The following is a 19,794-nucleotide window of genomic DNA, read 5'->3' on the forward strand; positions in this document are numbered from 1 at the left end:
GGATCTGCGGAAAAGGCCATAACGACGCGTTACAAAACCAGATCGACGGTCTGTGTAGTAACGCGATTTTTTGGCCAGATTCCGACAATGGTGGCTAGAATTGGCACTACAGGTGATGGGGGTATTTGTCATTTAATTGTGGGGTATTTAAAATTAGCAAACTTATGGGATTATTTTATAAATTTTAAATTTACCTGTAATACTCCATATTCAATTATCAATACTATTCCTAAAATTCTATCCAAAATAATAAAAACAAAGGCACCCTTATTATTACACAATGACAAAGGGGAATTTTAGCTATAAACCATTTATGTATCACAGCAATGTTTTATGATCTCCAACTTTATCAAATAAACATTAATAATTTTTTAAGCTTTATAAATATAATCTATCGGTAAAAGTGTCATTTATATTACTGTACATTAATCATTTTGTTATTAATTTTACATTAAATATTATATAAATAGTCACATCATATAAAAGAAATAGTACGCAATGGAGACGACTTATGGACCTGCTTTTTTTTATTCAGTTAGTAATTCATCCTCTGTCTACAACTTTTAACTTTTTATATTATACATAACAAAGGCAAACATATTAAAACTCAATTATAAACATTTTTTTTTTTTTTTTTTTTTTTTTTGTTTTTGGCAACGTTTAAGGTCAAATGTTATTATGTTAGTTGAAATTTAATTTTGATTCTTTAATTTCTTTATTAGTTGATATGTAATGCGTTATGTCTTTTTTTTTTTTTTTTTCAGTTGCTGTATTTTTGGGAGTCCTTAATTGGTAAGAAATTTTATCATTTTTTTGTCATATACTAGAAAAGAGTTGTTAAGAAATTTTTTGAGTTATAAATAATGCATAGATAAATCGAGTATAGTAAAGAGAATTTATTTTAGATTTTGCAAATTTTAAATTTACTGGCCATAGAATTATTTATCTTGAAAAAAAAAATATCCTGATTTGGTAGCAATAGCAAGACAGGCAAATGTGACCATATATTCACCAGAAATAATACATTTAAGGAATAAGTCTTATGTATACAAAATTGTTTAATCATGTGATAAATTGCATGGCTACATAGATATTTGAGAAATTATATTAAACGACATATTTGGAGCCTTGAATTGAGAAATAACATTTTTAGAAAGTGTCTCAAGAAATAGCAAAATCCTAATTACACAATATTTTTAAGACAAATTGCCGCCGCATATAAATAAAACTACAATATTCATCCATCTTCTTCAACCCTAACTACTCATCTTGTATTGCCAAAATTAAAACTTTCAACCCTAAACCAATACCCACATATTTGTGCCAAACGAGTGGAATTTGAGTGGAAATACTAGTTTTTGATTTAGGGTTTTGGTGGGATTTTAGGGTTAAGAATGAGAGATATGTTAAATGTTGTTGAGAACGGTGCAAAAATAGCTAGATAACTGGGTTGTAAAATGGTGAAATGACGGTTGCAATTTGTGTTTTTTGGCCGAATCAAGGGGTTTTAATGGATTTAACCAAAAAAGTGGTTTGCTAGAGAAGATAAAGTCTATTTTTGGTCGAATACTGGATTTGGCTAAACATGTTCTATCTAAATGGCCAAATCAGGCCAAAGGCAGTTTTCAGCCACCTTGTATCAAAAGGCACAATGGTCGAATTCGACTGACCTGTGAGTTTTGGCTAAAACTCGTCTTCAACCTTTAGTAATTTCTATCTGAATCCTCTAAAATTGGCTAAAACCATATTCAAATTTCGCCTAAACAATTCAATTAACAAATCCACTAAAATATAAAATATAAACTAAAAAATAATAAATCATTTCAAAAATAAACTTATTAACATGTTTCCTAAGACATATATGCAACGTACTTAAATTTTATATTTTAAACAACTTTCAAAATAACAAACTTTCATTAAAAAACAAAAATTAAGAAATCCTTAAAAAAAAAGCTCTTCAAGATCACAAATTCAAGTCTCACTTGGGGTTTTAGAGTGAAAGCGTGGGTTTTGAATTAGAGTAATACTAACATACAAAGAGTTATACAAAGAGTCAAATCTAGCCTTGAAAGAGGGAAAAAGAAAGAGAGAAAGGGCAATCATGAATTTCAAAGGCTAGATTTGACTCTTTATATGACTCTTTGTATGCCTCTTTGTAGGCTAGTATTACTCTTTTGAATAATGTTAGGGATTGTCATTAAAGGTAATTTCGCCACTAATTTTGTACTAAAAAAAAATATGCTATTTCCTGATGTGCTTTCGAAGTTGCTATCAACTCCTCCCTTAATTGTGCCATTTAATATAATTTCTCTAATATTTGATATAATTCCCAAATTAGTTTTAATTTTCCTATAATTGTGTTGTTTAATTAATTCTTTTTTTACCATTTTAACCAATCAGGTGCACAGGTCACATATGTATATATTAGTTAGTAGAGTAATACTACAGCAACCGACAGTAAGCACTAAATGACGTGACAAAATCCTAACCATTGATTAATTAAGTTAAAATAATCAATGGTCAAGATTTTGTATATATTCGGTGCAAAAATTCGATGAACCCGTCGATGATTGTATTATTTTCTATTAGTATTTATGATCATTAAATTTAACTATTTTTGTTTTCATCATTTATAATGGAGTACTTAGGAAAATACATTTTTGTAGGTTTATATAGATTATAAATACAACGATGTTTTATTGGTCTTCCTTGAAATCTAGAAAGCGATCCCTCTGGGTCCCAAAAAGTCTTGTCACCATGGTGCAGAAAACGCCGCATCACGACACGCAAATGACACATTGCCACACATAAACATACCACTCATCTATCGTACTTATCATCGCCATAAAAAACCATTATTGCTTCGTGACTCGCTGCGTCCTTATTTCCCCTTTTCTTTCGATTTAGGGCACGAAAAAAACAAAACATAACAAAATCGTTAACAAAACTCGCTATTTGACTCAGTAGCCACACATAGATTCCTGATCTGCCTCCAGGTACTCTCACTCTCTCTTTTTCCCAATCGCTGAGTCCTACTTGATTTTCGACTCGCCGCGCGAGTTCGATCTGATGCACTTAACTTTTTTATTTTTTACGATCCTCCCGTTCTGTCACGTTTTCTTTTTCAAAACAGCATCAACTATTGTTCGTCATAATCGCGATAAGTAAATTAGTTTTTTTATTTATTTTTTATTTTTATTTTTGGAGTTGAGACTTTGATTTGTATATTAGGTTTTCGTTTTAAGCATTGAAAGCTTTATTTGGTTGCTGAGAAGCGCGGCCAAATTTGTGGCAGATTAATTGATTTATTATATTTGGATTATGCAATTATGATGAAAGCTTACTGAAGTAAGCGGAAGTAGAGATTGTTTTTACTTCTGTGTTTATTTTTGTGAGTGTGAAAATGAGATGTTTAAGTTTTAGATTCTAGTTTCTTTTGGTCTTTCATATTCAAGTAAAGCAGATAGAGATTATTTTCTGGTTTTTAAAATTTTATTGCTTTTGCTTATCTTGGATACTACATTTGCGATGGAGACTTATTTTATTATAACTGATTTCAACATACGTTTTGTTATAGCTTGCAGCTCTTTAGAAAAGGTGTAGTGTGGACTTTTCAATAATTTTTATTTTATTATATGTGTACATTTGTGGGTCTTCTTCTATATTGAGCATGTTAGGTTTTTGACCAACCATATTCTATATGAATTTGTCCCTGTTTTTCTTAACGAAACGTTATGTGTAGGAATAAATCATTGAAGCCTAATAGGACTCCTTAAGTGGTGGTAAGCCTCTCTATCTATTGTCAAAATTATATTAATTTTGAAAGATGATAGAAACCCAGACATAAGGCCTTTATATTGTCAAGATTCTGTTATTCCAAAATTGGTGGTATACAAAGTTGATATTAGGTAAATGACCTGACTACGTGTGGGATTCATTCTTGATGTTTGGCTCTGTGCGTTTTGCTGTGACATTTGGGCTCCGTTCATTCTAGTCCGCATATTCCTGTCTCAGTTTTGGTTACACTTTTAGTTTCTTACAAATGTGTTGTCTTTTCAGGCAATAAGTTGAATTCACTGAGAAAAGCTTTCAAATCAGCAATTATCTCTGAAACAAGAAACAGAAGGGCTTCTTCCAGCGAGGAATGATTTTTTGCGAGACTTTGAGACATTGTGCAATGTCGGGGTTACTTAATGTACTGTCCCTGAACTTGCAAACTCTAGGCCAAAGAAATTATCCTAGAGTTGTGGAACCTTTTTTTGCTTAATGGGAATGTGCATTTTGTTGTTGTGAAGTGGTTTTAAGAATTTGGAATTTGCTTTGAGACAAATTTATTGATGGCTCTTCTCCAGTCTATAAGAAGTGATAAGTGTACAAATGTTTTAGTATTTTTATTTTCTTTTGTGGATTTTTGCTATAATTGGTGATATTCTTGTTTAGTGCTTAGTGGGCATAAGCAAAAAACGAGTGATTTCATCTTTAATGTAATATTTGGGGTTTCACTATTTTTTTTAGGTTATTCTTTGAGAATATGGTTTTGAATGAGTTGCCACCTTGGATGTAAAAAATTTAGTACTATTGAACTGTTGCTTGCTGGTAGTAGGTTACTTGCCTAATTGTATTTAAGGATGAGTTATGAAATCCACTGCTATGATTATGAAAATATTGTGCTTGTTGTGTTGGATGCATCATTTGTATGAATGTTGGGCATCCTTGTTATGCTATTTGTTTTAGGTTAACTTGTATTTTTGATTTTTTGGTGATATGCTTTTTTATGGATTGGCCAGTTTTTTTCTGTTCTTTTGCAAAATTTTGACACACTTTTAGCTGCAGTCTCTCTCAATGGATCGGTTTAATATCCAGACGGTACTGGGCGATCATTGCCACATCTTTCTCTGCACAGTCTGGTGCGGCTTCCCTGTTTTCCATCACATGGTGGGTGTGTTTTGCTGCAGCTGCACTCATTTGTGTTCTTTAATTTTTTTATAATGGATCTTTTCCTTTGCAGGAACTTATCAGGGGCTTCATAACATTCATGGGAGCTTTAATGTTCCCAATATGCCGGGCACACTTACTTCAAGAAATCCAACAAGAATAACGTTCCATCTGGTGGGGGTTCAACAACCTATGGAAGCCTTTCTAGTGGGAGTTTGCATCAAATAATCTCCTGTTGCTCTATCCCAGGTACTTGTGATAGCCCATGATGGAATTTTTCTGTTTTTCTTTCTATACATGTGTTATGTCTGCATGGTTGTAGTTCTGTATAAGTCCTTACTTTTCAATTGATTTGCAGTTATCTCAGGAAGCTCTCATGGACATTAGGATCACAAACAGAGGGGGTAAGTGTTGTGGGAACCCTGGATTTAGTAGTAAACACATGGAGTTGGGGTTCTATTCCTGGGATTTCAACCTCTGCGGCAATGGTAACGCGAATGCTGTCCAGGATTGGGAGTATCCCCAATTTTGGGAAATACAGGTCCTCGGATTACAAGTTCAATGGGGAACATGGTTGGTGGGGTAACATCGGAAGGAGCATAAGCTCTGGTGGGGATTATCTGTACCGTGTCTTGCATCTCGTTTAACTATCTGCAAATAGTGGATCTGGAAATCTGAGTGTGCAAGGACAAAATAGGTTGATGAGTGGTGTGCTTCCACAAGGTATCTTACCCTGAAATGGCAGTATATTTTTTTTTGTGGACTAGGGAAGTTGCACTGATCCTTCGATATGTATTAGCTTTAAAATGTTGGACCTTTTATTTTATTATGTATATTTTTATTATATACCAATGTTCCGAAAACGGACTGGACAAATGACCTGTTCAAGGGTCGGGTTTGACCGGTTGGATCGGTCGGTTGGACTGTATTATGTAAAAGTACCATGTAGTCCTCAAGGTTTGAAATTCATCAAAACACCCCTATAATACTCCCTTAAGTTTGAAATCTGTCAAAAACCCATGTTGTGCGAAAGAGCTGGTTAGTGGTGGACGGGGGGCAGCGACGATCGACGGCCCAATCAAAGTTGGAATCATGGGGCTTTTACGTATAGGTTCCGGCGAATCTGATGGTGGTGCTAGGGAGTTCCTCGGCGACGGACTTGTGGAATCAACAAAGAAATCCGACGGTCGCGTAACTTTTGGTGGACGGCGAGCGACGAGGCTGGAACGACGCGCCACTGAAAATGGATGGGTTTGGTTCGTGGAGAATGCCGTCACGTCGAATGTAGTGTTTCTCTGTCGAAACGATGCCAGAATCCGGCGGGAGTGAGCTGCGATTGGACCATGTACTCGGCAGTATTCCGGCGGTTCCAACTGCGGCTCAATCGGTTTTACGTAAATACCGGTTTTTATGATAACGGACCGACACCCCCCGGCGCCCAGAGAACTGGTGCTTTTTTCTTCTCCGATTGGACGGTCTCCGGTCCGGTTTTCAGGAGAACATTGAACTACCACGCCAGAAATATGCTATGATAAGAAATCCTCTCCTCCTATTTTTGATCTACATTTTGATGGGAACTATGGGGGTACTATTGTTACCACTATTGATACACTTGTTTTCCATGAAGCTATCAAAACACAACAAGTGTCTGCGTTGCCCAAATAATTCCTACCATGTTTCCCTTCATATCAGCAATTGAAGTGAGGAGCTTGTCCATGAACATGTACAAAGAAGTAGGTAAGAATTATGGTTTGATTTTGAGGAGAAGAGTCTCATTTGGCACTAAAGAAATTGTAAGGTATCTTATCAAAAAAGTATATATTTATTTATTAATAATAATAATTTTTTTAATTTTCCTGTTAAGTTCTTGATTCTTCTATTATAAAACTTCATCCACCATCATTGTAGGTACCCAGTTGATGAATATGACAAAATTTGGAATCCAGCGAATAATACGGCTGGATCCACAGAGGCCACAAGTGATGCACCCATTACTGTAAATCTAGAAGATAATCCTCCAGCAGCTGTGATATAGAACACATTTATTACCTTAAATACATCTTTCATTATAAGTTTAAGAACTAATCTTCCTTCAATTGAAGTAACATGTACTTTTCAGAAGTTTGTTAGTTCGATTCGACCCACGAAAGATCCTTCCAGTTATACATGAATGAGTTTCTAGTCTTGGGTATCATACCACAATATGGAAAAGTGAAAGAATTATCATTGATAAACTTAAATGCTTCTGCAAACACTTCATTTTTGTAATTTGCTAGTTCTACTTCGACATTACCCCTTCTCATCAATGCCCTGGAAGTTTTCACCATTAGTGATGAAATAACAGATGGAACCTCTAGAGATGATGGTAATTAATGTTTAAGATTATATGTAAAATCATATTTCAGGTTGTACGTACTTCTACATGCTAACTAGTGGTCATCTCTTTGCCTGCTAATTAAGTGGAGGGATTGGCTTCACTGAAAGAGAAATTTGAAATACTGCAAGACTGGAATGGCGATCCATGTCTTCCTTCACCATTTAAATGGGAGTGTGTCAATTGTAGCACTGGTGCCACCCCTCGTGTGACAGCATTGTAAGTTATTTTCAAAATTAACCCAAAATTAAATCAAAGAATTTGTTGGTTAATAAAAATCAAGGTGTACTCTTTGATTAATCTTTTTAGGTACCTCAACGACTTCGATTTGTTGGATTCCCTTCCAGATTTAAGCTCCATGGACGCTCTTGAGATAATGTAAGCTTAGCTATTGGCTTGCATTATACTTGAAACTTTCAATTCTAATAATTAAGTTTTCTTGCAGAGATCTACACAATAATAGCTTAAATGGTGAAATCCCTGATTTTCTCGGCAACTTTCCTAATCTAAGACAACTGTAGCCTGTAGGTTCTTCTCAAGATACTTCACTTTCCAACTATTTGTTGTATTTGAATTTTACTAACGATTAAACTCTATTCCTTCTCCAGGAATTTAGCAGATAATGATTTCAGTGGACCAGTGCCTACTTCATTATCAAAGAACGCCAAGTTAAAACTAGTGTAAGTAACTAATCCAATGTGTGTTGAACTTTTTACTCAAAATTCAATTGACATTCTTGATTCAATTTGTACCCTCTTTTTATTTTTGATTACCAGAGAGACGGGCAATCCAGATTTGTGCGTTTATGGTAATTATAATGTTTCAATACGGAGTTAACGATTTTTCTCCGCCCAAAGTATGGCCTAATGACACTTTCCCACCTAAAAAATTTTAAAATACAACTTTAATTACTATCTAAAAGTTTATATTCCATTAGGGCATCTCCAACCTAGCGCTATTTTGGGTTGGAGATGACCAAAATAGTGTGAATTTCAACTCCAACCCAGCGCCATTTTCTGCACCAATTTGGCATGGCATTGTTTAAACAGTAAATTTTTTTTTTTTTTGTTATTTATATTTAAGTTAATTTGTTGAAATTGTCATAGATGAAAATGTTCGATTTCAAAATTTTCTTACTCGACATAGACAAATCAAGGATACAGAGGCTTACCATACTCTTCGAAATGCATTAATTGATCATTTGTGGAAAGAATATACTAATTCGGAAAATTTAATTACTGTCAATATAGATTTTACTTTTGTGTTGTTGTTGTCTTTTTTTTTTTTTTTTTAATCATTTTATATTAGATGTAATTTTTTCTATATTAAATGTAATGTTTATTTGATTAAATAAATGCTTAATTTTATTAAATTAGTATAATTTTCAAAGTAATTATTATTTAATAAAAATATCATTCCCAATATTTAATTAATATATACAAAAATAATGAGTGAAATAGATTAATTATTGATTATTACAATAAAAGAAAAAGAATATTCTAAGACATATTCTTTTTGGTGTAATATTTGGTGCAATGGGTTGGAGATGCAATAGTGTTTCACACCAAAAATCACACTAATTTGATGTGAAACTTGCACTGATATGGTGCAATAGGTTGGAGATGGTCTTAATACCCAAAATATACTTCCTTTAGGGTTTGCGATTTTTTGGTTGTCGTTAACAAACGAATAGCAAACTCGGTTCAAGTTATTGAGACTTTTGAAGAGGGGAGGCTAGTGAGTCTTTTACTTGTGGCAGATTGAATTTTGGTGGTCGAGATTGGTCGAAATCTGACTTGGGAGGGGCGGTTGCGCGTTCCACAAATCGCTGAATTGTTGGTGATTGGCGAGGTCAGCAAGAGCAATGTTTGAGGGGTTTTGGTGAGTAATAATCTGGGAAGAGAATGGTGGGGGTGTAGGGTCACAACGATGCTGGTGAGCGCAAACTCAAAATCAACTCAATCGTAGCGATAGGTGATGAGTCTTAGCCGACGTTCGACAAATTACCAAGAGTCAGGGTAAGAAATGTTTTGTAGAGTGGAGGTTGGTGGATCGAATGATGATGACCAATTGAATATTCATCGTCGGAATCAACCAAAAATTAGCTATGAACAAGAAACCCTAACTTTAGAGTGACCTGTAATCGACGAGAAATTAGATGCCCGAATGAGAGGGGTTTTGTAGAGAAAAGATCAGTGATTCAAATAGTGGTGATAGAGAAAATTTTTGCCATTGGAATCGACTTAGAACAACAAGATCGAAGCTTTGAAACTTTGGGTAGTAAAATTGTATTTTGAAACTTTTTGAGTGGAAAATTGTCACGAGACCATACTTTGGGTTGGGAAAAAGTCGTTAACTCTTTCAATATGAGATAAAACTCTACTAGCCTTACTCACTCTCCCTACTCACTCCCCTTACTTACCTTTGTTAAAATGACATATGATATATGTACTATGTTTATGGTACCTATATTATGTTTTATATTTACAAAAGTGAGTAAGGCTACATTACTCTTTTGTTTTTTTGTTTTGCGTTAAATAGGGCAAACAAAAATTGGCAATGGGCCCAATAACACATCGCAAGGAGGGATAATGAACCTGCAGATGGTGGAGAATGTAGGCCCAACAATAATGAATCAATTTATGGACAACATCCAAAATCATAACGGCAATGGAGGTTGAGAATCAAAAGTATCATCACCAGGCTCACGAAGACCATCATGATAATGCCACCCACACCTAATCCTCTCTCTTTCTATCTTTATTGTTGTAATGTAGATTCTTAAACAATGGTGGTAGTCATGTAACGAATGTGACTTTCTATATCTTTTTTTTATGAATTCCTATTCGAATTTGTGTTATAATAATGTAGGCTACGTTTGATCCTTAATTTAAAAATATTTTTTTTAAAAAGAATAAAATTAAAATATTTAAGTTATATTCTTAATATTTTTAATTTTTTAAAATATGTTTGATATAATATTTGAAAACATGTCTTATATAGTATTTGAAAACAATCAAATATCAGTATAAATTTGCGATCATATAGCAAAATCAACAATCAAAACAAATATACACACATGAACATTAAATTTGTATGTTATTACGTGTTTAAAGTAAGTCTAAAGTTGTGGAAATTTTTTTTTTTTTTTTTTTTTTTTTGAGCATATATCTCCAATCTAAAATTATATAGTTTATGGTTTTTTTTTAATCTAAGTCACTATGGTTGAAAATCAACATTGATCTAACTAAGCATTGACATTGGAGTATAAGTATATTTTTTATACGTTGAACTCATAATAAATTTCCTAATCTATCAAACAAACCAAGTTTATAAAAAAATACCCTGTAAACTAATTAACGCTCATGCGCTTATGAAATCTCTCTCAAAGCCAAAACTTCAAAAATATTATTTAATATGATAAAATATTAGTAGATAATACCTGGAGAGTTTGAGAGATGAAAATAAAGTCAAAGAGACGAGGGAACAATGATGCTCACATAAACTATGTCTGGTGGTCGAATATTTAAGAAAGACTTTTGGATGTATTATTCAAGAGGTTTCGAGTTCGAGTCCCTTTTTAAATGCTAATAAAATAGTCATTGGAGCTCTTACTTGGCTAATATTTTCAAGGTCTTAAGCGATTAATTAAGGTATGTATAGCTGACTCGGATATTCCTTGCAGTAAAAAAATTACGACTACATAAAATAAGAAATTAGAGTTTTAATTTGATATACTGTTATTTGAGGAATATAAAGAGTTGTTATACATTAATTTTTTTGAAATTTTAATAAGGTGTTAAAGCATGAGATGGCAGGCTGTTATGAAAATTATAAGTTCTAATCTCACTACTTGTACGTTCTTTTAAATTATATACTTCGGTCACTAACTTTTGATTAAACTTTATATATGTAATCAGTTTTTTAATTAATATTAAGGTTTTTTTCTATCCCCTGAGATTTAAACGAATAACAAAACTCTCGCAAGATTTTAGAAATAATATAAATTTCTTTATCTCAAGGGAACTATTAGTATAGCATTAGAATTTATAATATGGTGAGTTAATAAATATTTACAATATTCTTCCTCTGTCGTATATTTTAATACCAAAGACTTAATCGTAAGGGGATTTTTGTTATTACTACAATGACACGGGATTTTAGCGATAAACCCATTAATATATGACACCAATGTTTTATGATCTCCAACTTTTATCAAATAAACATTAGTAATTTTTTACACTTTATAAATATAATCTATGGGTAAAGGTGTCATTTCCATTTACATGTTACATTAATCATTTTATTGTTATTAATTTTATCAATTAAATATTATACTTAAATAGTCACACCATATAAAAGAAATAAGTATGCAATGGAGACGACATATGGACCTGCTTTTTCTTTTTCGATTAGTAATTCATCCTGTGTCTATAACTTTTAACTTTTATATTATATAGCCCAACGACTTACACATACCTAACGTTTGTTATAACGATAAATTGATACTCAAAAGGTTTTAAAATAATAAATAGGTACCTTCCGTCATGTGTTGTTAGTGATTTTCGTTTGGTAATAGTAAAAAGACTAAAATACCTTTGAAAGTTTGATATTTTAGTCTTTTATAAATTTAAAAATTTTTAGAAAAACCCCTTAAGTTTACAAATTTAATTAAATACCCTAATATATAAAATTTTTTGTAAAATAATAAAAACACTCCTACCACTCGCAGTGTCAGATTTCGACCGCCGAAAACTTGCGTTACGACACAAGCCCATCAGATCTGTGTTGTAACACGTCAATCTAGTATTTTTCGGTCATATCCGGATATGGCCAGATCACTTATGATCACTTAAATTTAACTAATTTTTGTTTTCATCATTTATAATTGGAGTACTTAGGAAAATACATTTTTGTAGGTTTTATATCAAGATTATAAAATACAACGATCGTTTTATTGTTTTCTTCCTTGAAATCCTAGAAAGCGATCCCTCTGGGTCCCAAAAAGTCTTGTCATCCATTGGTCAGAAAACGCCGCATCACGACACGCAAATGACACATTGCCACACATAAACATTACCCACTCATCTATCGTACTTATCATCGCCATAAAAAACCATTATTTGCTTCGTGACTCGCTGCGTCCTTATTTTCTCCCTTTTCTTTCGATTTAGGGCACGGAAAAAACAAAACAATAACAAAATCGTTAACAAAACTCGCTATTTGACTCAGTAGCCTAACACAATAGATTCCTGATCTGCCTCGCAGGTACTCTCACTCTCTCTTTCTTTCCCAATCGCTGAGTCCTACTTGATTTTCGACTCGCCCGCGGAGTTCGATCTGAGTTCACTTAACTTTTTTTTATTTTTTACGATCCTCCCGTTCTGTCACCGTTTTCTTTTTCAAAACATGCATCAACTATTGTTCGTCATTAATCGCGATAAGTAAATTAGTGTTTTTATTTTTTTATTTTTTATTTTTATTTTTTGGAGTTGAGACTTTGATTTGTTACTATTAGGTTTTCGTTTTAAGCATTGAAAGCTTTATTTGGTTGCTGAGAAGCTGCGGCCAAATTTGTGGCAGATTAATTGATTTATTTATATTTGGATTATGCAATTATTGATGAAAGCTTTACTGAAGTAAGCGGAAGTAGAGATTGTTTTTACTTCTTGTTTTTATTTTTGTGAGTGATGAAAATGAGATGTTTAAGTTTTAGATTTTAGTTTCTTTTGGTTCTTTCATATTCTAAGTAAAGCAGTAAGAGATTATTTTCTTGGTTTTTAAAATTTTTATTTGCTTTTTTGCTTATCTTGGATACTACATTTGCGATGGAGACTTAATTTTTATATAACTGATTTCATCATTACGTTTCTGTTTATAGCTTGCAGCTCTTTAGAAAATGGATTTAGTGTGGACTTTTTTCAATAATTTTTATGTTATTATATTTGTGTACATTTGTGGGTCCTTTCTTCTATATTGAGCATGTTAGGGTTTTTGACCAACCATATTCTATATTGAAATTTGTCCCTGTTTTTTCTTAACGAAACGTTATGTGTAGGAATAAATCATTGAAGCCTAATAGGACTCCTTAACTCGTGTTTGTGTAAGACCATTCTATCTATTCGTCAAACATTATATTAATTTTGCAAAGAGTGATAGAAACCCAGACATAAGGCCTTTAATACTGTCAAGATTCTGTTATTCCAAAATTGGTGGTATACAAAGTTGATATTAGGTAAATGAGTTAATGACCTCCGACTACGTGTTGGGATTCATTCTTGATGTTTGGCTCTGTGCGTGTTGCTTGTGACATTTGGGCTCCGTTCATTCTAGTCCGCATATTCCTGTCTCAGTTTTGGTTACACTTTTAGTTTCTTACAATAGTGTTGTCCTTTTCAGGCAATAAGTTGAATATTCACTGAGAAAAGCTTTTCAAATCAGCAATCTATCTCTTGAAATCAAGAAACAGAAGGGCTTCTTCCCAGCGAGGAATGATTTTTTGCATGAGCTTTTGACACTTGTGCAATGTCGGGGTTACTTAATGTACTGTCACTGAACTTGCAAACTCTAGGCCAAAGAAATTATCCATAGAGTTGTGGAACCTTTTTTTGCTTAATGGGATATGTGCATTTTGTTCGTTGTGAAGTGGTTACATTTATAGAATTTGGAATTTGCTTTGAGACAAATTTATTGATTCAATAATTATTGATGCTCTTCTCCAGTCTATAAGAAGTGATAAGTGTACAAATGTTTTAGTATTTTTATTTTCTTTTGTGGATTTTTGCTTATTAATTGGTGATATTTCTTGTTTATGTGCTTAGTGGGCATAAGCAAAAAACGAGTGATTTCATCTTTAATGTAATATTTGGGGTTTGCACTATTTTGGTTTAGGTTATTCTTTGAGAAATATGGTTTTGAATTGAGTTGCCACCTTTGGATGTAACAAATTTAGTACTTATGACCCTGTTGCTTGCTGGTAGTAGCGTTACTTGCCTAATTGTATTTAAGGATGAGTTATGAAATAGCCACTGCTATGATTATGAAAATTATTGTTGCTTGCTTGTGTTGGATGCATCATTATTGTTATGAATGTTGGGCAATCCTTTGTTATGCTATTTGTTTTAGGTTAACTTGTATTATTTGATTTTCTGGTGATATGCATTTTTTTATGGATTGGCCATGTTTTTTCTGTTCTTTTGGCAAAATTTTGACACACTTTTAGCTGCAGTCTTCTCTCAATGGATCGGCTTCTAATATTCCAGACGGTACTGGGCGATCATTTGCCACATCTTTCTCTGCACAGTCTGGTGCGGCTTCCCCTGTTTTCCATCACACTGGTGGGTGATTTTTGCTGCAGCTGCACTCATTTGTGTTCTTTAATTTTTATATAATGGTATCTTTTCCTTTTGCAGGAACTATTCAGGGGCTTCATAACATTCATGGGAGCTTTAATGTTCCCAATATGCCGGGCACACTTACTTCAAGAAACTCAACAATGAATAACGTTCCATCTGGTGGGGTTCAACAACCTAGTGGAAGCCTTTCTAGTGGAAGATTTGCATCAAATAATCTTCCTGTTGCTCTATCCCAGGTACTTGTGATATGGCCATGCATGGAATTTTCTCTGTTTGTTCTCTTTCTATACATGTGTTATGTCTGCATGCGTTGTAGTTCTGTATAATGTCCTTACTTTTCAATTGATTTGCAGTTATCTCATGGAAGCTCTCATGGACATTCAGGAGTCACAAACAGAGGGGGTATGAGTGTTGTTGGGAACCCTGGATTTAGTAGTAACACAAATGGAGTTGGTGGTTCTATTCCTGGGATTCTCCCAACCTCTGCGGCAATTGGTAACCGGAATGCTGTTCCAGGATTGGGAGTATCCCCAATTTTGGGAAATACAGGTCCTCGGATTACAAGTTCAATGGGAAACATGGTTGGTGGGGGTAACATCGGAAGGAGCATAAGCTCTGGTGGTGGATTATCTGTACCTGGTCTTGCATCTCGTTTAAATCTATCTGCAAATAGTGGATCTGGAAATCTGAGTGTGCAAGGACAAAATAGGTTGATGAGTGGTGTGCTTCCACAAGGTATCTTACCCTGAAATGGCAGTATATTTTTTTTTTTGCGACTAGGGAAAAAAGATTTTTGTTATTATTACAGGCTTTTCTTCATCTTCAATGAAGATTTGTTGTCACTGATCCGCCTGATTATGTATTAGCTTTAAAGTTGACCTATTCTCTTATAATTATGTATTGTCTATTACTACACACACACAGATATTATTCACATTCTGTTATGGACTTATTGCCACATGAATGTTCATGGAAGATTCTCGGCACTTGGGTGTGAACACATTTTTATTCATTTATTTGTTAGGTTTCTCTTCTAAATTTTTTATTGATGATAATGGATTCAATGCAGCTTAGTCTAGCTTTGTTTGATTGTGTGACCTGACATATTTTATATTCAGGATCTCCACAGGTCATTTCTATGTTAGGAAATTCCTATCCTGCTGGTGGTGGTCCACTTTCCCAAAGTCACGTTCAAGTGAACAATCTAAGTTCTATGGGAATGTTGAATGATGTGAACTCAAATGACAATTCTCCATTTGATATAAATAATGATTTCCCGCAGTTGACAAGTCGTCCTAGTTCTGCAGGAGGCCCTCAAGGTCAATTGGGTAATTATAAAAGATTGTGGAGTTTGGCTTTTGGATACTTCTCTTTGTTCTATTTCTTGCAACTGGAGATATAATTTAAACTGAACATTTCAGGTTCACTAAGGAAACAAGGTCTTGGAGTTAGTCCCATTGTTCAACAAAACCAAGAGTTCAGCATCCAAAATGAAGATTTTCCTGCTTTACCTGGGTTTAAAGGTGCAAAGATATTCTTTTGGCCTGGCTAATGATATGTGCATTTTACATTATGATGTGTCAGAATAAGGTTTATCTACCATTTTTATATGGGAACTTGGAATCTCTCATGAGGAGAGTTTCAGGTCTTCACGCTCAATGGTTCACTGATGCTGAGTAATGTGTTTCCATCTACTGATAAATTGGAGATGCTGTGCTTATATTTCAAAGACTTTACTTTATTTCATAATATTTTTGTGTCACATGGTTAATGATCCTGAAAGGGAAAAGAGATCTAATATTGTGCATCAGTTCACCCATGAGAGTTGTTCTTTTACACGAGTTTGACTTGTTAGCCATTTACTAACTAATTATTTGGGGATGGAAAATTCTTTCTCTTGCTCAATATGTGAAAAGAAATAAAGTTTAGAAAAAGACAATTTTGTAATGGAAGCTGATTGGCTATCGTAAACAAAAAAATGTTGATCAGGTGTCCTAGAACTGTGAGTTGTTGACTATTTTGTTAGGTTTTGTGCAGGCGGTAATGCTGACTATGCTATGGATTTGCATCAGAAAGAACAACTTCATGAAAACACCATGTCAATGATGCAATCTCAGCACTTCTCTGTAAGTTCTACTGTTCAAAGATTTCTCTAGCTCCTCTTTTTTATTCCTTTTTGTTTTCGTATCTACATTTTTGTTGATATGAATTTCCATTTGTATTGGAATGATGCAATTTGCAGATGGGCAGATCTGCTGGGTTTAATTTAGGTGGAACCTACTCTTCTCATCGTCCACAGCAGCAACAGCAACATGCTCCATCTGTTAGTAGTAGTGGTGTCTCCTTTTCATCCGTTAACAACCAGGATCTTCTCCATTTACATGGTTCTGATATGTTCCCATCTTCACATTCGACCTACCATTCACAGGTTTGGCACTTTGTTGCTCTAATTGGTTTATTTTATTGTGTCTTGGCATTTGCTGTTAACTTCTCATGTACTTTGTTCTGTGTATTTATAGGTGGTTAACAGGGGCTGAAAGTTGATTTTTTGTTATTTAATTTCTTCCATCTTTCTCAAATAGAACTTAAAAGCTTAAATACAGTACTCACAAGGGTTAATCTGAATTACGGATCTATCTTTTAAGAATAATACTACTATTTCCCAAGTTTATCCAGAACTTCCTATTTTGAGTGACTTTTGCTGTTTCATTGGAAACTGTTGACTGATGAGTTTGATAACATTGCGGAAGTGGTAGAAATAATTGAAATGTGGCATTGGGTGTAATGGAAAGAACTGAGCGAGTTAATTCAAAGGGATTAGTTTCACTGCCCCATAATAAGCTAATGCCCTTGTAGACATTTTTCTTTGTATCATCTTTTGTTGTTTTCTTATTCTGATGATCTATACATTTCATCTTCTGTTCAGACCAGTGGACCACCTGGCATTGGACTAAGACCTTTGAATTCTGCCAATCCAGTTTCTGGTATTGGCTCGTATGACCAGCTTATTCAGCAGTATCAGCAACATCAGAACCAATCTCAATTTCGCCTACAACAGATGTCTGCTGTCAATCAGTCATTTAGGAATCAGGATATAAAATCCATGCAGTCACCACATTCAACTCCTGATCCATTTGGCTTGCTTGGCTTGTTAAGCGTGATAAAGATGAGTGATCCTGATCTGACTTCGCTTGCACTTGGAATTGACCTGACAACACTTGGATTGAACTTGAATTCAGCAGAAAATCTTCATAAGACGTTTGGTTCACCATGGTCTGATGAACCAGCCAAGGGCGACCCAGAGTTCACTGTGCCACAATGTTATTATGCTAAACAACCACCTGTGCTACATGTGAGCTGCTCTTCATTTTTCATTTATGGTGGTTCGTAGTGCGTAAATATTTTCTCTTGCTTATCCCGCTATTTTCTGTTGTCTACAGCAAGGTTACTTTTCAAAGTTTTCAGTGGAAACATTGTTCTATATATTTTACAGGTGCATCTTTTGTTTCATTTTTGTTGCATTATTGTCACATGCTTCAATTATTTTATTTTATTTATTTATTTATTTTGGGTGTGTTACTTACCAACCATGGTTTCTATCTAATTTGCAGCATGCCAAAAGATGAGGCCCAATTATATGCTGCAAATGAACTGTATGCTCTCTCTCTTTTTTATTTTTTTGTTCTGATGTTGATTTACCCTTAAATGTCAAATAGACGTTTCTGGTTTCCAAAATTCGTTTGGGATTTTCAATATTTTTCATTCTGCAATCTGTACTGAAAAATGCGGTAGTTTACTAATATAACTTTGACTACTATTGGCAGTTATAATAGAAATTGGATGTATCACAAGGATCATCGGTATTGGTTCATCAGAGTACCTAATGTGGAGCCACTTGTTAAGACGAACACATATGAGCGAGGGTCTTATCACTGTTTTGATCCAAGCACATTTGAAATAGTCCGCAAGGTTTGAGTGGTCTATAGCTTCTTCATTCATTTGTGTCCTGCTATTTGGTGTTTGCCAGTTATTGACCAATTTTACCGAACTGACTGTTGTAGTATTATTTGCTCGCAGGATAATTTTGTTGTGTATTACGAAATGGTGGATAAGAGACCAGCTTTACCGCAACATTAACAATTTTTTTCTTTTGATTTTACATTGTAAATTTTCTATTGTGGAACACATTGATTAGAACGACAGTCAGTTTGCTGCATTAATGTTCTTTTAATTTAGCGAGAGCTAGCAATTGTTGCGTCAATCTTGTTGCAGTAACTGGTCCCTTTGTAGCTTATCTCTTCAGTATATATGAGGTGATGACAAAGCAATTGCCAAAGAATATTTACTAAGTTACGCATGTATACTAGGAACTTGAAAATATATTCAGTTACTGTAGCCCTATAATTTATCAGAAATATATTTAATCTGGTCTCTTTGATGGATGAATAATAAACTTGGAAAAAGCAATTACAGGAGCTTGATTATATGGACCCATCATGGTCAAGCTGCCAATTTGGAGCAATTACACAGCATGCCTTTTTAATAGGCTAGATCATTCAATTGAAAGTCCGCAGCGAATGTTTTATCTTGTGTCAAGGGAGGTCTGTAGCACCAATGAAAGTGGCTTCTTCATATACTAGAAAGACACTAGGGGGGCGTTTGGTTAGGGGTAGGGGTGTAGGCTCGGCTCGAGAAAAGCTAGAGTTTGGCTCGGCTCGATTCGAGCAGCTCAAGTGCCTTTTCGAGTTGAGCTTGAGCCACCCAGTGCTTGGCTCGTGAGCCTTCATGGCTCGAAAGGGTATGAGTGTAAGGTTTTTAAATATAAAGTGTAAGTTTTTTAAGTATAAAGGTGTCTATGCAATTTATTATTTTACATATAAATGGTTTACTCTAAAAACGCTAACACATTTTTCATCACAGCCGCACTTACTCTCCTTTTTTTTTTTTTTTTTTTTTTCCCTTCTCCTTTCCTTATTCTTTCTCTCTCCTTCTTCTTTCCTTTAGCTCTTTTACCTCAAATCTATGGCATTACAAATCTTGTCTCACTCTCTCTTCTCCAAGCTGCTTTTTCTTCTTAAAAGGCTGTTGCTTTTACATTATCGTTAAGGTTTTGAAGAATCTAGTGGGTTG

At 34.2% G+C, this 19,794-nt stretch overlaps 1 protein-coding gene, 2 non-coding genes and 1 pseudogene across 5 annotated transcripts in view; 2 read left to right on the forward strand and 2 right to left on the reverse strand.

Annotated features, from left to right (window-relative positions):
* LOC116109088 (probable NOT transcription complex subunit VIP2) overlaps nucleotides 1-18,899 on the forward strand; it is an 84,155-nt gene extending 65,256 nt beyond the window's left edge. Inside the window, exons 1-13 of one of the 3 annotated variants that reach the window (XM_031395335.1) lie at nucleotides 13,683-13,852; nucleotides 14,538-14,646; nucleotides 14,722-14,900; nucleotides 15,018-15,399; nucleotides 15,783-15,983; nucleotides 16,086-16,187; nucleotides 16,702-16,790; nucleotides 16,907-17,092; nucleotides 17,591-18,016; nucleotides 18,105-18,157; nucleotides 18,276-18,317; nucleotides 18,489-18,633; nucleotides 18,742-18,899. In XM_031395335.1, coding sequence (XP_031251195.1) covers nucleotides 13,835-13,852; nucleotides 14,538-14,646; nucleotides 14,722-14,900; nucleotides 15,018-15,399; nucleotides 15,783-15,983; nucleotides 16,086-16,187; nucleotides 16,702-16,790; nucleotides 16,907-17,092; nucleotides 17,591-18,016; nucleotides 18,105-18,157; nucleotides 18,276-18,317; nucleotides 18,489-18,633; nucleotides 18,742-18,801 — 1,992 coding nt within the window. In that variant the 5' untranslated portion in view covers nucleotides 13,683-13,834 and the 3' untranslated portion in view covers nucleotides 18,802-18,899. Of the gene's footprint in view, nucleotides 1-13,682; nucleotides 13,853-14,537; nucleotides 14,647-14,721; nucleotides 14,901-15,017; nucleotides 15,400-15,782; nucleotides 15,993-16,085; nucleotides 16,188-16,701; nucleotides 16,791-16,906; nucleotides 17,093-17,590; nucleotides 18,017-18,104; nucleotides 18,158-18,275; nucleotides 18,318-18,488; nucleotides 18,634-18,741 lie in introns of those variants that run through there. The other 2 variants (XM_031395334.1, XM_031395336.1) reach the window with 2 other exon arrangements.
* LOC116109093 lies at nucleotides 88-8,146 on the forward strand (annotated as a pseudogene).
* Nucleotides 4,858-4,936, reverse strand: LOC116109106. Its single transcript, XR_004124725.1, has one exon. It is a non-coding gene; the product is annotated as a small nucleolar RNA snoR35 (small nucleolar RNA).
* LOC116109112 lies at nucleotides 14,566-14,646 on the reverse strand. The gene has a single exon (XR_004124731.1). It is a non-coding gene; the product is annotated as a small nucleolar RNA snoR35 (small nucleolar RNA).
* Nucleotides 18,900-19,794: the final 895 nt, after the last annotated feature.

This window comes from Pistacia vera, unplaced genomic scaffold (assembly GCF_008641045.1).
Source record: "Pistacia vera cultivar Batoury unplaced genomic scaffold, PisVer_v2 Contig571, whole genome shotgun sequence".
Taxonomy (NCBI): Eukaryota; Viridiplantae; Streptophyta; class Magnoliopsida; order Sapindales; family Anacardiaceae; genus Pistacia; species Pistacia vera.